Source organism: Chelonia mydas, chromosome 1, assembly GCF_015237465.2.
Source record: "Chelonia mydas isolate rCheMyd1 chromosome 1, rCheMyd1.pri.v2, whole genome shotgun sequence".
Classification (NCBI taxonomy): domain Eukaryota; kingdom Metazoa; phylum Chordata; order Testudines; family Cheloniidae; genus Chelonia; species Chelonia mydas.
Window position 1 is genome coordinate 10,245,239 of NC_057849.1, and position 17,302 is coordinate 10,262,540.

General features: G+C 52.7%; 1 protein-coding gene across 7 annotated transcripts in view; it reads left to right on the top strand.

Annotated features, from left to right (window-relative positions):
- Window positions 1-16,762, top strand: part of ARRB1 (arrestin beta 1) — a 180,268-nt gene extending 163,506 nt beyond the window's left edge. For 2 of the 7 annotated variants that reach the window (XM_037915118.2, XM_043527239.1), the window contains 4 exons: window positions 2,757-2,780; window positions 6,992-7,062; window positions 7,888-7,939; window positions 10,989-16,762. In XM_037915118.2, coding sequence (XP_037771046.1) covers window positions 2,757-2,780; window positions 6,992-7,062; window positions 7,888-7,939; window positions 10,989-11,100 — 259 coding nt within the window. In that variant the 3' untranslated portion in view covers window positions 11,101-16,762. The remainder of the gene's footprint in view (window positions 1-2,756; window positions 2,781-6,991; window positions 7,063-7,887; window positions 7,940-10,988) is intronic. The other 5 variants (XM_037915177.2, XM_043527249.1, XM_043527288.1 and 2 more) reach the window with 3 other exon arrangements.
- Window positions 16,763-17,302: the final 540 nt, after the last annotated feature.

Sequence of the window (17,302 nt, forward strand, 5' to 3'; positions counted from 1 at the left end):
GTATCTACCGCCAAATCTGGACCACTGGATGCATTGGGCAGGCCAGGGACAGGGCTGGTCCTTTGTCTCGCACCACCAGGTCCCCAGGGAAAGGTGGGAATTGGAGCTTTCCGTGGCTAAGGATGGGCAGTGCCCTGCGTGTGCAGGTCTTTGCCATGCAGCTTGGGGTTCCCGACAAGACCTTGAACTTGTCAGTTTTCGTTCTGTGGCGTCTGATTCCGGGGCAAGAACCCTGTTAGCCCTGGCTCAGTAAATCAGTGTCAGTCGGTACAATTGTTGTTAACCAATCACAAAGATCAGGCAACAAGGCTGGGGGTGCAGTGTAGACATCCCCTTGTTTACCACGGAAGGGGGGTGGAGAGGTTTGAGAGCCAGGCTAAGGGCAGCTTCCTTGGTGGTGGGATCTCTGTAGGGGGCATTGGACCTAGGGGTTACAGTGGATGAGAAGCTGGATATGAGTCAACAGCGTGCCCTTGTTGCCAAGAAGGCGAATGGCATTTTGGGCTGTATAAGTAGGAGCATTGCCAGCAGATCGAGGGATGTGATCATTCCCCTCTATTCGGCATTGGTGAGGCCTCATCTGGAGTACTGTGTCCAGTTTTGGGCCCCACACTACAAGAAGGATGTGGAAAAATTGGAAAGAGTCCAGCAGAGGGCAACAAAATGATACGGGACTGGAACACATGACTTACAAGGAGAGGCTGAGGGAACTGGGATTATTTAGTCTGCGGAAGAGAAGAATGAGGGGGGATTTGATAGTTGCTTTCAACTACCTGAAGCGGTTCCAAAGAGGATGGATCTAGACTGTTCTCTGTGGTAGCAGATGACAGAACAAGGAGCAATGGTCTCAAGTTGCAGTGTGGGAGGTTTAGGAAAAACCTCCCACACTGCAGGTTGGATATTAGGAAAAACTTTTTCACTATGAGGGTGGTGAAGCACTGGAATGGGTTCCCTTGGGAGGTGGTGGAATCTCCTTCCTTAGAGGTTTTTAAGGTCAGGCTTGACAAAGCCCTGGCTGGGATGATTTAGTTGTGGATTGGTTCTGCTTTGAGCAGGGGGTGGGACTAGATGATCTCCTGAGGTCCCTTCCAACCCTGATATTCTGTGATTCTATGATTGGCATGTCCTGGCTGCCAACCTGGGGTGTGAAGAGAACCTTTGATTCACTCCCTCAGGAGCCTCCTTCCAATACAGTAACCCAGGGAGAGCAGGAATTCAGCCAGCAATAAGACCTGAGTTTAATTCCTGATGCTGCCACTGACCTGCTGTTGCCGGCCCCTGAGCCTAAAGAGAGGCTAGTGATACTGACGCCTTGTTCTACACGGAGGGGTGGAGAGCGACTGATCGTGTCTGTGACGAGCTTTGAGATCCTCGCAGGGAAGCTGCTCTAGTAATACAAATCCTGTGTCACCAGGATCTGTCTCTCGTGACAACCCATCGCAAGCAGCTGCGGGGAAGTGATGTGATGAGGCCTTGTTGGTGCTGATTAGATCCCGCAGGCAGGTGGGCTCAGCAAATGACAGCCGGGGGAGATGCTTAGCCACTAAAGGGTGGCACAACATAGCAGCCACTGGGGACGGGTGCTGGGAGGAACGTGGCTCAGAAACCCACCCGTGGCTCCAGGGAGCTGCCTAGTGGCGGAGACCTGACTCCAAACCCCCATGCTCCATGGCAGCCCCTGGATCTTTAGGGAGCTCTCACCAGTGGGGCTGATGGGATGCTAGGTACTTGCTGGTCACCGTCACTAGCTGGGTGTGCGCTGATGGGTTGGCCCATGATGCTGTTTCCTCCAGTAGGGGGCAGGCTCCTTGGCTGGAGCTTTGCCTTCTGATCCAGCACTAGTCTCTGTTGCTCCTTTTACTAAGCCAGCTCCCAGCTCTGCTCTGACCCCCCTGTCCCACTTACTTGAGCCCTGCCCCTCCTTGCGGGCTCTGATCTAGCCTCAGATTTGAGCCCGTTTCTGGCTAACTGCCCTCGGCAGTCTGGGCTCTAATGCTGTGGTGAGCGCATCACCTGTGCCCTGCCTCTGTCTCTGTGCCGGCTGAATGCTCAGATTCTCAGCCCTAGTCCCGGAGACAGACATCCGTCATCTTTGTCCCAAATCCATCCCTTCCCACCTGTGGGGTGGGACCTGGCTGGGAGGGGCCTGCTCAGGATAGATCCCAGGGTGATGGCTGCTTCCGAGGTAGGGGCGTGAGATCTCTCTGCTTGTAGGGGGGAGGCCTCACTTATCTGTTGTGCAACCTTCCCCTGACGTTATCTGCTGACATCCTGCTTGCGGGTCCTGGCAAGTCAGAGGTCAGGAGCCTTTGATGGGCAGGTGCGACTGAGGGACTTGGTCCTGCCTCTGTGCCAGGCTGGTCTTGGTGACCTCTCGAGGTCCTTTCCAGTCCTACATGCCTTTAATTCTACCAGCTGCCTGGTGGGGAAGGCTGGTTGTTATGTCCTGTCTCTAGCCCCCACTTCCCCAGTTCCTCCTGGAGCACCCCGTAAAGTGCTCTGCTGGTTCCCACGGATCCGGCAGGAAGCGGCACATGTCATAGAGAGGCCCACATGAGAGTGGCGTAATGGGGGATCCCAGCAGGACCTGGGCCAGACACACACGTTCAGGGCGGTGTGATTGTGCTGGGGCTGTGGAGCCGGGAGCTGATCTCGGGCCTGGTTCCTGCGTTCCAACCTGTTGGCTGCCTGTGCTTTTCTTTTTTTCTTTTTTTAAACTGGTGACTAATTCTCTTGTCTCCTTTGGACTCTGCCAGCCTGCTGGGAGATCTTGCATCCAGGTAACGCTTTCCAGCTCTGCCCGCTCTGGTGGTGCCGCGCGGACGCTGGCAGCCCGGCTTTTCATTCATGAGCTTTCAGACCCCTCCTTTGTTTTCCTCATCCTGGTCTCCCCTCGCCCGCTTTTCCTTCGTCCACTTGGTCTTTTCTTTTTCCTTCTGTTCCTTCTCCACCCAAACCCCAGCATGTCTTCCCGGCTTCCCCGCGGGAGGAAGATGACAAACTGCTGATAAACCCTTCACTCAGTTCCGTATTTACTGCCTTTAGCAATCCCCAGACTGGGAGGCGCTGCCCTCTGTCGGTTCAGGGATGCTGCCTATGTAACTGCAGGGTCGTTGTAAGCATTTAAGTGACCATTCGGGACGTACTGGGTTTATCACTCAGCCCTTTCACTGAGGTGCTGTTAGATGCTCTGTGCTCAAAGCAGCCGTGCCCAGGGGTTGCAGCGTGAGGGGAACTAGGCAGTGGCTCCCAGCACTCTCCTGTTAGCCCAGGCAGGTTGGCTCTGAGTGAGTGAGGGGGAGGGCGCGGAGACAGTCGATATGTGCTCGTATGGTAAACCAGCAGGTCTCTGAGCTGCTGTCTTGTTCTTCAGAATCTCCGCTGTCATTTAAACACTCTCCTCCACTGTTTGCAGTGGTGCTGTAGTCCCAGGAGATGAGAGCCACAAGGCGGGTGAGGTAATTACTTTTATTGGACAAACTTCTGTTGGTGAAAGAGACAAGCTTCTGAGCGCCACAGAGCTTTGTGTCAAAAGCTTGTCTCTTTCACCGACAGGCCTTGGTCCAGTAAAAAATATGACCTCACCTGCCTCGTGTCTCTCATTTAAAACCAGTGCATCTCTGGCCAGGGCTGCACTGCAAACGAACATCGGTAAAACGACCTCGCGCAGGGGTGTGAAAAGTCCACAGCCCTGAGCGACGCAGTTCCAGCGACCTACTCAGCGCTGTCGACGGGAGAGCTGCTTCTGTCCACTTACCTACCGCCTCCTGTGGAGAGGGCCTGACCGACCGATGGGAGAAGCTCTCCCATGGGTGTAGTAGCATCTTCACGACAGTGCTACAGCGGCAGTGCAGAGTCGGGGAGCAGGGCTGGATTTGTTCTCTACCAATAGGCCACCATGAAAGATTTACTGCTGCTGGGGCATGAAGGTCTCGCCACAGAGTCCGTCTCAGCCAGTGACTAACCACAAAGCTGGTTCGAGCCCCGGGGAGGGAGGTGAAAGGGGAAGAGGGAGGGAGCCCAGTGGAACTGATCTTCTGCCACCTCAGTGGTGCTGAGCCACAAAGAATGGAAACCGGTATTTCCCTGAGAATAAACAAATGCTGGTCAGCCGGTGGGGCTGGGATGACCGTTCATCCGGTGCCATGTCTTTCAATTCTCTGTACCTAAGTCTGTAGGAAGAGGTTTTCCAGCTGGTTATTTAATTTGCAACTAATTAGAGACCGTTTTGTAAATGTCCCAGCCATCCAAAGGCTAAACTGCAGATCTTGTCAGTGCAGCGCAGACCTAGAAGTTTTGTGCAACCTTCCTATCGTATCCTTTTCTCTGTCCTCCTTCCCTGGCCTTCCCTGTCGATCACCGCCTGGTCTGTTACATTGCACATTCTGCGTCCCCTGCCTTGTTTACCTGTGCTGGGAGGAATTGGCTTGAATGAGGAGGAGAATAACTGGTGCTAATGATGGGGACCCATGCAAGGGCATGAATCGAGCCTTTCCATTCAGAAATGTGTATGTCACGCCGCGCGACGGCTTCAGCACGTATTAAACTCTACCTCACACACACTACGTAGGGCAGTGAGAGGAGCCTGGTTCACCTACAGCATGTCCGGACACAACTAGAAATCACGACTAAAGTGGTCGTTTTCCTCCTGCTGGGTGAGCTGCGAAAACCATATGTTCCCAGGCGAGCTCAGACTGGACTGGCCTTCTGAGCCTGGGCTGACGGGTGATTGCTGCTTGTCAGTGTATCTATGATTTTCCCACCTCACTCAGTAGCAGGTGATCACTGTGCACATGCCTCAGTGGCGGGCTTAGTGTGGCTCGGAGGGTCACTGCTGCAGCGAGAGGCACTCTAGGTAGACCAGCTGCAATGCATGCGTTTAACTACGCGATGGCCGTGTTTCTGAGATGGAGGATTTGGGTTATGTCCCTTCTCACACAACCTCCCTCTCCACCACTGAAACCGGCTTCTCTCCTGTTGTTTCGTGATGGGGATTGGATGGCTGCTTGGGTTGGTAACAGAGAGAGCACCTGGCGTCTTGTGGCTGCCAGTTCAGATTTAGCATGGGTCAAGAGCTGCTACCCCCTGACAGCGGCGCGTTGGCCAGGTGTAGGCAGCATGTGGCCTCAGTCTGCTCCATCAGAGACAGGCAGCCCCCAAAGCTGTTCTCACATTTGGCTCATTGTCGGCAGCCTTTGGCGGCGAGGCCAAGGACTGAATGGGTCCTTGAGCCTGATCTCCCCTCTCACTCGTAGAGGTGGGCCATGTGGGGGAAACCCAGCCAGTCTCTGCTGATCCCATATTTATGCTGGGACTGAGCCAGATTTCAGTCGGCAAGGCCAGCTCCTTGCTCCAGCACTGAAAACCAGACTGACTCGGCCATCTTTGTTTTCACGGGGTCTAGAGGGGCAGCAGCCCTGCGGCTAATCTCAGAGAGAACTGGCTGCAGAGAGCTTCTCGGACTCTCTCCAAATCGAGAAGTTCCTAGTGTAGAAACGCACAGCTCAGCTTTCCGAGTCTCTCCCGCTTCTGCCCCTACAGCCGTTGAGCGTGCTTCGAAGGAGATGACTGGCAATTCGAGTCCAGGAGTAGGGCTCTCAGGCCTTTATAACAGCCAAGGCCACTGAGCCTGCTAGAGGAGGGGTAGAGAGGAGACACTTATCATTTCAGGGGTATAACACTGTTCTCATTAGCTCCAACTTTACTCCTTGAGACTCCATGTACTTCAGTGTCCACGTGTCAGCATGTGGCTTAGTATCACTACAATAGCTACTACAGAGATAGGTGCTCCACTGACTTCAACGGAGTCCCGCCTGCCTTAGAATCGTAGAGTCATAGCAGGTCAGGGTTGGAAGGGACCTCAAGAGGTCATCTAGTGCAACCCCCTGCTCAGAGCAGGACCAACCCCAACTAAATCATCCCAGCCAGGGCTTTGTCGAGCCCCTGACCTTAATGACCTCTAAGGATGGAGATTCCATCACGTCCCTAGGGAACCCATTCCAGTGCTTCACCACCCTCCTAGTGAAATAATGTATCCTAATATCCAACCTAGATCTCCCCCACTGCAACTTCAGACCATTACTCCTCGTTCTGTCATCTGGCACCACTGAGAACAGCCGAGCTCCATCCGGGGGACGCTGGGAGATCATTTCCCAGGATTTTACTCTGCATTATTTATTATTTGTATTAAAGTTGCACCCAGAAGCCCCAGCTGAATCATAGAATCATAGAATATCAGGGTTGGAAGGGACCTCAAGAGGTCATCTAGTCCAACCCCCTGCTCAAAGTAGGACCAACCCCAACTCAATCATCCCAGCCAGGGCTTTGTCAAGCCTGACCTTAAAGACCTCTAAGGATGGAGATTCCACCACCTCCCTAGGTAACCCATTCCAGTGCTTCACCACCCTCTTAGTGAAACATGGGTGTGAGAGGAGAATCAAAATGGGGACTATAAATCCAGGATCAAAGTGCGCAGGATTTACACTGATGTCACAGGGAGCAGAATCTGGCCTCCAGTCCAGGTGAAATGCTTCTTTTGCAATTGGAAAAACACTTCAATCTGTTAAAAACAACGAGGAGTCCTGCCCAAATAAATCCGTCAGTCTCTAAGGTGCCACAAGGACTCCTCGCTGTTTTTGCTGATACAGACTAACACCGCTACCCCTCTGAAACCTGTCTTCAGTCTGTTGCGGCCGCCAAACTACTCCAATCCGCCAGCAGGTGGCGCGAGAGAGCGGCTGTCAAAGCCGGCTCTCCTCAGTGGTGTCATGTAGACACACTGCGATGCGGTGTCTGTACATCATGCTTCAGGGCCGGAGCCTGCTCTGTGGGCGTCAGTGCCGGAATTTCAGTTGGGGGCAGGAATCAGGCCCATCCCAGGGCATTTAATGAAAATACCTGCCGTGTCATTCCGGAGCCAGCTATCAAAGCCCCCGCAGGCCTGGTCGCCCTCATCCATCGCTTCTCATCCGGGTCTCCGGGTCTGTTTCAGTGACGTTGCTGTGGAGCTGCCTTTCACACTTATGCACCCCAAGCCCAAGGAAGAACCCTTGCACCGGGATGGTGAGTTGAACCCGTCTCTCGTCCCCTCGTGGCTTCGCGACTTGCTCTGCCGTTCTGAACCAAGCCCGCCGGGCAGGGGTGTCGCGGGCTGGGTGGGTTTGTTAGATACAGAACTGGCCTGTGCCGGAATTGAGGTTTCGGAAAAGGGGTCTGTGTAAACACTAACAAGCAGCATACTGGCGGGGAGGGAGGAGTCAGATTAGTAGCCGCTGAAAGTCCCACAGTGTGTGGGCTCCTGCTGGGCCTGCAGATCCGGGAGTCGCCTAGAGACCACGTTGCATGTGCAGTGACATAGCTGCAAATGCCCCTTTGCCTGTGTACATGGCGCAGTAGACGTGGTCCAGGCCCTTCATCCTTCTGAGGCAGATAAATTGACCTCCATGTGGATTGCCATAGAAGAACTCGCTGGCGGCTCCATGTGGATGGTAAAGATCCGTGGTTCTCTTTATATGAGTCGGGGTGTTGATTCCAGCGTTATGGCTAACGTTTCCTCTCCCCAGTGCTGCCATAGAATCCATAGGCCTGGAAGGGACCCCGAGAAGTCAGCGAGTCCAGTCCCCTGCACTCATGACAGGACTAAGTATTATCCCATGCGATGTATGGTTGATTGTCACTCTCCGCCCCAGAGATGGCAGCATTTCAGACCTGGTCTGGTGCAATTGAGGCCAAATCCCATTCCCGTTGATTTCCAAGGGAGTTTTGTCCAAGCAAGGATGGCAGGCTTGTGCCCAGAGCTTGTGGTGCTGTGGGATGAAAGAAGAGGTGTAACGGTTATTTATTATTTTGTCAAGTAACTAACCATGTGCAATAATTTCCTGTGTTTAGTTCCAGAGAATGAAGCTCCCATAGATACAAATCTCATAGAGCTTGATACAAAGTAAGCTAAAATCATCCCAGAGCCTATATGGGAATGTTGACTCATTTGCATATGAACTCAATCAGTGATCCACTCATTTGCATGTAACTCAATAACCAGCTAACTCAGCTAGACATAATTCGGTCAATATCATTTCCATGTAACAGTCAATGATTAACTCACGTGAACGTAACCTTTAATGCATGGGGTGTATGTTTCTTTTCTTTCTTTTTTGGCATGATAACCATCTTGCATGTGTTTTGCAACAGGAAAAGCATAGTAAGAAACCACCTTCTCTGTCTCTGAGTTGTATTTTGCTCTGTTGCATCCATGTCATTGTGTTGTCACAGCCGGCCTTGGACTTCACACAGTGGAATCTGGTTTTAGTGAGTGCCGCTTGAGGGAGACGTTAAGTTCTGTGGATCAAATCATAGGCCACCCTTGGGTGCCTAAAGCTGAATCCATATTTAGCCACCTAATGTTAAGGGCGGTCTGATTTTTTCAGAGGGGCTGAGCATCTGCAGCAGCTTTCATTGACTTCACCGAGTCCAGCCCCTGCTGTCGCAGGCAACCAAGGCGCAAGTCAGGTGCTAACGGACAAATGTTCAGAAGTGGTCACTGATTTTGGGTGCCTCAAATTTTGGGATAACATGATGTGGCACCACCAAGCCCTGGCTCCTCAGAGAGGCACATGCAGCTCTTGTGGCCTTCAGTGGGAGCCATGGGCACTCGGTGCTGCTGAAAACCAGGCCCCAGGCTTTTCAAGTTGGGCCTAGAAATTGGGGGGGCCCCCAGATCAGTAGTTGATTGACATTTTGGGCTGCAGGGCATTATAGGGCACCTCTGAAAACCAGGCTGCTGGGATTTGAAAAGCTCCTCAGACTTAGAGGCTTTGGAAAATCCCACCCCTGGGTGCCTATGGGTGGGCACCCAGAGTGTCAGCCAGATTTCCAAACTCCAGAGCCCCTAGATCCTGACGCATTTACCCCTTGCCTATAAAGATGAGTGGGGATTGGGGCTGACTGGTTTTCTGTGATGTTGTCCAAGTCGAGAAAGGCTCTTGCGCCTTTCTGGGGGCCACAAAAAGCATACGGTACTGAATGTTAGAGACCGTGTAACAGTCTGGCTGACCTGCCTTGGTATGAAGATGCCTGTTAGAAACCCACTGTCATGGCACTGTGGAAATCTGGCTTCTCCGGACAATGTGATCCAGGGAGCTTGCTCTCAAGTGGCCTGACGCTGTGGAGGAGATGCCCACATCACTCCTTTTAACCGAATTCCACTGTGTTGCCCGCCTCAGAGTGAAAATGTGTTTCATTTGGGGGTTAGATCAAAGCCATTTCCCAGATGAGTTGTGAGCCAGTAAATTCTCCATGCGGCATGGAAATTCAGGGCTCTCTTCATCAGAATTTGTCTGGTACCTGTCTGCTGGAAACGCTTTCTCGTTCTTTCTGCCTTCTCTGCTCCTTATTGCATATTCCACGTCCCCTCCACCCTATCTAGCAAATTGGTAGCTTGGAAGCCAAATCAGCTGTATTGACGATACCAAGTCTGCGTCACTCTGTAGAGATTTGCTTATATCCATCCCTGTTCCGGTACTTACACCCCCCGACCCCATTGGAATTTTGGGATCCAGTTCCAGTTGTAAGGCTTTGAGTCAACAATTCACTGGAAGTACCTTTATTTCCCAAAGGCTGATGGGCTTTTTACCAAAAGAAGTACATCCTGTACGCTGTACTCAACGTCACTATAAACCCTGACTATGATCATGCTTCCCTAAGACTAAGCAATACACAGAGCTGGCAGGAGGACCCACAACATCATCCCAGTGTCCCCTGGTCTTGGCTGTCCAGTGCACCTTCTGAGCTAAAGTGTGATGCTCAAATCCCCTGTTTAGATTCTGTATCCATGTGCCAGCTGCACTGGTTTGCGTCAGTCAGTGGTTTGCGTCCGCCTGTCTCGGACACATCCTCTTGCAGCGGCTGCAGGCCTTCCTGTGAGAGCGGATTCCACTCAGTCGATTTCTGTGTTTTAACGCAAAAACAACCCCTTTAAACAGGCTTAATCTGCCTAACTGCAGGAAAGCTAATGCACTACCTAGCAACTCAGCCCTGGTTATTTTTATAGCAAGTGCCATCTTGCATAACCCATATTCCTCCGCCCTGTGCCCTCTCTATATGCCACACAGTTCCTGATGAAAAGACCCTTAGTTCCTCTTCAGCCCTGGTTATGAAGGCGAAAAAAGCCCAGAGGATTAAACGGGTTTAGGGGGTGATCTGGGGGCAGAGATCAAAACCCTGGGCCCAAACAACTCCAAACTTTGGGAGTTATTTGAAACTCAAATGCTGCAGGTTCGGACCATGGTTAGTTGTCTGGTGCCAATATCTCCTCCTGCTGTGCCTAGGGTAACTTCCCCACTAAAAATCACTCCGGGCTCGCTGGGAGAACCAAGAGGTGACTAGACCTCTGTTTGTGGCTTTGATTTCAACCCCGCTCTCAGGTCCTGCTCCCTTGCCCGATACGAGCGCGTGAGGTTGTTTCCAGCTGTGACGCCTCACTGGGTGCCTGGCAGGACTGGCCCTCGCAGAGCCTGTACTGAGCAGCGACGGCCTGTGAGGTCCTGATCATTGCAGAAGACGCCTTGCGAACCCTTTGCTCCTGTAACTGACGTCTGATCCCCACTCCTTACCCCTTACAAAACGTCACTGCTGACTAGGTGTTTCTTTAGCTCAAGGGGAGCTTCTGCTGTTGTGAGGGTAGGATCCACATTCCCTTAAACTGAGCTGGCCCCACAGGATGCCCTATATACTCCGCGTCTCCCCCTCTCTGCTCCCTCTGGCACTCATTTCCCAGGGGCTGCTTTTGCTAGCTGCTCCCTCCGCTCCTTTTTCCCCACAGCGAACCCAATAACAGCAGAGACCGAACGAGACTTCCCAACCTGTATGATCAGGTGAGGCCAGAGCCAGCCCACCTGCCCCTAGTTGCGAAGCAAGGTCCCAGCACGGGCACCAGGGGACGCAGTTGCCTCCCACCCATTCCATTGTAACCTTCTCCCTGTGTCTTCTGCCAGTGACGACGACATTGTGTTTGAAGACTTCGCCCGGCAGAGACTGAAGGGCATGAAAGACGACAAGGAGGAAGACGAGGAGGGGACAAACTCGCCACAGCTGAATGACAGATAAACGGGATTCTTTTAACCAGTTTTGTTTGTTTCCAGTAACACCTCTGCATTAGGCTTCTTATATTTTGTATGATTTTTTTTTTCTACATGTACCGGGAGCCTATGGATCACCCAGATGGTGACGGCAATTATAACCTTACAGCTGTGCCATATTTATCACTGTGCATCTAGCTACCTAGGCTGAAGTCTCGTCAGCTGTCTCGGAGAACGAGCACAGGGCGGCGGGCTGGATCCTGAGGGGGATTGCAGCAATCAGGTGTCACCGACACTCAACACCTCTTAGGATTTGGCCCCCTCTAGTTCCTGGCCCTGTTTTCACTCTGGAGCAGCTGCTCTCAGCCCTTTCATATGATCTGCATCTTTTATGCATTTTGTATAATCCAGACAAGACAAATCTTTGTTACGGGGGTGGGAGGAAGGGGTAGGGCAGACAACACGTGTGAAAGGGTTTATTTTCTAGGCAAATTGTTTTCACTGCAGATGGGACAATGTACGAAGCGGGCACAGTTCCACACCCTGGCTGGAGAACAGTTGTGACACCAATCAGCTGACTGCACTGAGTCCCGGGCTGTAACTCGCCCTCCCCGCGGGTCACAGCCTATTGGCAAAGCCTGCAGGTCTGTGCTAAGTGCCTACGCTTAGCACACAGCTCTGTGCCCACGCCCCAACCTGCTGGCCCCCAGCCCCTGTCCCTCACCTGGCTGGCTGACGGCAAGGAACTCCCTCCCTCGAGGGCAACTAGACGCCCCAGTGTGGGTCCCATGCTGGCCTTGCTTTGACTCCCACCAGGATCCTAGCCCCACACAGGGTCTTGCAGGAAGTGGTGGAGGACTGGCGGGGCCAGGGCGCTCCTGCTGGCCACTCAGGGAGGCTGTGCAGAGCCCCCTGTTAGCTGCAGGTAGGACTGGACAAGGGTTCCTGCCTGGGGGAAGCGTCACCTTACGTGATCCCTGCCCGTTCCACTCAGCTTCTACAGAGTCAGGAGAAAGGGGCTGCTAGAGGATCGACCCCAGTAGCTTAGTTTCTTCTGCAACACACTGTGCCCCTAATCCGGCATGTTTAGAGGAGGGATGATGGGAAATGGCTTTTGTGCCCATCACTGGAGAGAGAGATGGTCACCAGCAGTTCAGACAAGTGTGCTGAGAGCGCTGGCCCCCAGTGTGGACATCATAGGGTTGGGGAACCGCTGCTCTGGGATCTCCTTCCCTGAATTGTTGATGAGCCTCTGCACTGGGCTTCCCGGCTCTCATCCTGCGCCTTGTGTGCCGTGCCATGCCATGGACTTGGGCTGCTCATGATCGCAAGCTGCAGCCGTTCCACAGTGAGTTCGGATGCCCGCTGGCGCATGGGAGGCAGTGGGCACCAGCCGGCCCAGCCTCCGCCTGGCGAACTGGCACAGTGGCTCTTTAAGGACGGGGCCGGCTGCGTTTGGCCACTGCCAGGTGGTGAGAGGTGCCGTGGCAGGCGAGAGGGGCCAGCTGCAGGAGGCAGGAATCAGTCAGTCGGGCGAGTGAGTCGCAGCGTGCGCTGCCAAAGGCGGATAGTCTCTGGCGACTGCTCAAGCCATTAGCACAGGGACACACGTGCCTCACTGTGAACTCAGCCACCTGCTCTCCCGCCAGCCGGGGCGGAGTCACCGCAGCACAGTGGCTGTCCGTAGCCCAGGCCGTGCGCTGTCCCACGCTGTTCTCCGCCCCATAGGCCTGGCGTGTGGCTGGGGTGCTGTGAAGTGATGAGCGTTGGGATCCCTAGGGTTAAGGGGGGAAGGTGTGAATGGCAATTTCCAGGCCTCGGCGTGACAAGAGAAACAGGCAGGATCGTAGTCCCAGTCCCTTCCATCGCGGGAGCAAGGGAATGGTCCTAGGGTGAGGCGTTAGAAGGAGATTCCTGCTCTCTGGGCTTTGCCTTTCTAGTTCCTCCATAAAGGCTATGGACGAGGTTGTTTGAGTCGTAAGGGACCAATCCTGGAGGCCTTGCCAAGGCAAAACGCTCTGAGGCCCGTACGAGGTTTGGCTGGGTTTGGCCTGTAGGACGAGCCCCCGCAGAGCGGCTGGAACAGGGTGGTAAGCTGCACATTCGGTGTTTGCATTTATTCCATTGGAGGTAAACTCTGCTTTGGGCCCCCATCAGCTCCACGGCCGTGCGCACACCTGACCCTAGGAATGCAGGAGAGAAAAATCCTGAAGAGGTCAGTGGTGTTTGATTTCCAGGGCCAATGGGATTGGACAAGGCTGATCCTGTGACTGAAGATAACACTTTGAAGCCAAAGTATCGTCGCATCTTCGAAACCCATAATGTCTTTATCTTCTGTGCCGGGACTGCAGGCGAGCGTGTGTGTATATATATCTCACACACATACACGCTCACTCACTCGTCAATAGTGGCCAGATTAGATTTAAAGAAAACCTTTCACACTGGGAGAAAGCAATGGCCAGCTCTCCTGTGTCAGTCTGCAGCCTGTAATCCATTCCTCCCTCGTGGGCCTGTCGGCCCTTAGGACACTGAGGACTCAGACAACCCCCATCTCCATGCTCTGTACTGAAGGCATCCCTCAGGGCTGGATTTGGTCCATCTTTGCTCCCCTCTCTTCCTCTGCCGTCCAGGATTATTTAACTGTCTAAATGATTTGAGAGCTGGTTTAGAGGAAAGATGCCCCTTAGGATAAAGTTCTGTTGTGGTGATCTGCATCCATGTGGGATCTTCTGGAGAAAGCATGGGAAACCATCTTCTCCTGTCAAGCCCTGGAGAACCCAGGGTGGGTGCTCTCCACCTGATATATTCTCCATGCTTATTCTGGGTACCCTGAGACCTCTTGATACTGGTGTTTGTAGTGTTGTGGCTGTGTTGGTCCCAGGATATGAGAGCGACAAGCTGGGTGAGGGAATAGCCTTTATGGGGGCGGAGGAACCAAGCGTTTGATCTCCACAGAGCTCTTCTCCAGGACTGGGGCTGGTACTCAGGGGGACACAGCTCAGTGCAAGGTGGGACAGGTTATTAAGCATAAGGGGGTAACATGTTGCCAGAGACCAGTTACAGAGAAGTGGGAAATTAACACCTCCGCAGTCGTAGGACAAAGGCTGGTTTGTAGGTTATAAATTGTAACGAGCCATAAAACCAGGACCATGCTTTTTGGTGTCTAGCAGCATTCTCCATTTAAGTTCCCGGGCTCGTCTTTTGAAGGCATTGTGACGGTTTCCTTTGAGGAGCAGGAATGAGAGAGCTGATACAGAGCAATCGTGTTGTGAGAAGTGTTTGCCCGTGGTGATAGGGTGTTTTGGTCTCATCATTTTGCTGTGTGAGTTCATTCGACAGTCTGGTTTCACACACACAGTTATTGTTGGGGCATTTGCTGTAATGGGTCTTGTACATCACATGTTGTGATAGGCAGGTGTAGGGCCCATGTGTCTTGAAAGGCAGGTTGGGCGGAGTGCTGGTCATTGTAGCAGCGGAGAGATGTCTGCAGGTTTCACATCTGTTGTTTTGGCAGAGTCTGGTGCCGCTTTGAGTGGATGGGTCTGGATCTGTCTTGCTTCTGCTGATGAGGTTGGTGGGTTTGGGGGTTGTTTGAAGGCCAGAAGAGGGGGTTCAGGAAAGATTGAAATGCTGGGACTCTTTAGAGTGGAGATGAGTAAGAGAGGGCATGAGGAAGGCGCACAAAATAATGGGCTGGAGAAAGGAAAGCAGCTGCTCTTATTTACCCTTTCACACTACAAGGACAAGGGGGCACTCTGTGAAACTGAACCGGATTATAACAGATTCCTTATACACAGCACAGAAAAACTTGTGGAACTCACTACCCCAGGACATCCAGGCACAGAGCAGAGTAGGGTTTAAAAGAGGATCTGACAGTCAGATGTGACAACAGCCACAATTTCAGGAGAGGGGCTAAAAATTATAATATTTTTAGAAGGGATCAAAACCTGCAGGCTTCAGGCATTAGCCCACTTCTAACTGGTGCAGTGGGCAGGAGCAGGCTAGGAAGACATTTCCCCCATGGCAAGAATATTCTATGCACTGGGAAGCTCCTTGCACCTATCTCTGAAACATCTGTTCCTGACCAATGGCGAAGACAGGACCCTGAGCTAGTTGGTCTGACCCACTGGCAACAGAGGGTCCGACTGATTGCTGCCAGGTTATCACTCCCTTGCGGGCAGAGCCCAGGAGGACTGTAGCATGTAGGCAGTGACTGGGAATGTCACTGATGGTCAGGTGGGGCTCAGGACATTCTGTTGACGCTGGTTCGAATCCAGCCCAGGCTAAGATCTCGCAGGGAAGCAATTACACTAACGGCAGCCCAGCGTGCTAGTTTGGGGCAGGGGTGGGGAGTAGCCAAGGAAGAGCCTCCCATTTAGTAAATGCTAAGGAACACCTCAGAGCTGTACCTAATGGGGGGGCGGGGGGAGGGAGACGGCCATGTCTTCCCTGGGGATAGGGAAGTTATGAGTGTTTGAGACAGGGAGCAGCGTGCCAAAGAGAGGTGGGGTCAGCATGGAGTCTAGGTTGGGGTGGGGGCTACTTTGACTGACAGCTGCCTGCGACCTGCTTTCCCAGCTATTCGCCTCTGCCCAGGCCCATCGGCATGTTTCTTCGAGCAGCTTAGTCTCCCTTAAACTCGGTGGGGCGGCGGCCATAGGTGCTGGAACTGGGCGTGCTGGGGGGTGCGGCCGCACCCTGGGACTGGACGTGGATTCCATCATGTTCAGGATTTACAGCTTGGTTCAATGGCTCTCAGCACCCCGCTCAGATGCTGATCTCGTTTGCACAGGGGTAGCTCCAGAATAGCACCACGGACCCCCCAGCAGAGCTGCTGCAGAGCTCACCAGCGTAACTCAGCTCAGAATTTCGCAATCATTCCTGGTGGAATTGCATTGTACCAAGCCGCGTGACCCCAGGGATTAACGTGCCCCAGTGAAAATTCCCTCGGGCCTGAGCCAAAGTCCACTGAAACTAATGGCAGCCTCATTAAGACTCTGCTTGCCTTCAGAGGGCTTCGGATCAGGCCCTTAACAGTATGTCACTTCTACCACCAGGTGTGTGAAATTCCCCTTCCAACAACGGGCTGGATTTGGGGCAACTGCATGTGCCAGTGGGTAATTTACCCCAATAAGAGGCCCTCTCACAGCCCGCGGTGCTCGCTAGCTTGGCCAGTGGTGCTGGCTCTAGCTAGGGCCAAGCAGCTCTGGCTAGTTGGATGTTAAGACCTGTAGTGTTACACCCAATGAAAGCAGTAACAATCCATCCTCCGTGAGAAAAAAAATAACCCGGACAACAGTGGGTGAGGAGATTGTGTATAGTCAGACAGCTCCTTCTGTCCCATCCCCGACACACTCATCACGACAGTAGAGAGCTCGCCGATGAGTTGGTTCTATTCAATAAAGATCTTTGCCCTTATTCATTACTTACCTGCATTCAGCATGAACGTTTGGAGACCGTGCATTGCCCATTTGATCTGTATATACGCACGTCGGGCGCGCTAGAGAGAGAAAACCAACCGTTGTTATTTTTAGGTAACCTGACTGGGCAATGTGGTACTTTTTGTAAAGTGGTTACTTTGTACTGTTCATTGATAACTTGCTTCTTCGGTTTCTCCCCTGTATCTGTGACGTTTCTGTGTTCTGTCAAATAAATTATTCTAGTTTATTAAACTCAGAGAAGGAACCACAGCCCTGCCATGTCTGAGGATTTGTTTTGTAGCTTAAGGATGGTTGGGTTCGCTTAGTATTGTGTCCTGGGAGCCACAGATGAGGCCATTAAGGGGCAAATGCTGATCTGGTTACACAGGTGTAAAGCTGAAAGAACAAAGCTGACAGAACAAGGAGCAATGGTCTCAAGTTGCAGTGGGGGAGGTCTAGGTTGGATATTAGGAAACCCTATTTCACTAGGAGGGTGGTGAAGCACTGGAATGGGTTCTCTAGGGAGGTGGTGTCTCCTTCCTTAGAGCTTTTTAAGGCCCAGCTTGACAAAGCCCTGGCTGGGATGATTTAGTTGGGGATTAGGTCCTGCTTTAAGCAGGGGATTGGACTAGATACCTCCTGAGGTCCCTCCCAACCCTAATCCTCTGTGAGGCGATGAAAGAACCCCACTGAGTGATGCTGGACTTACAATAATGTAACGGGTAGAGTTTAGCCAGCAGGGCACTACCTGCTGTCAGATGCAGACATGGCAGCCATTAACTTCCACTGAGGCCCTGCACATGCACAGAA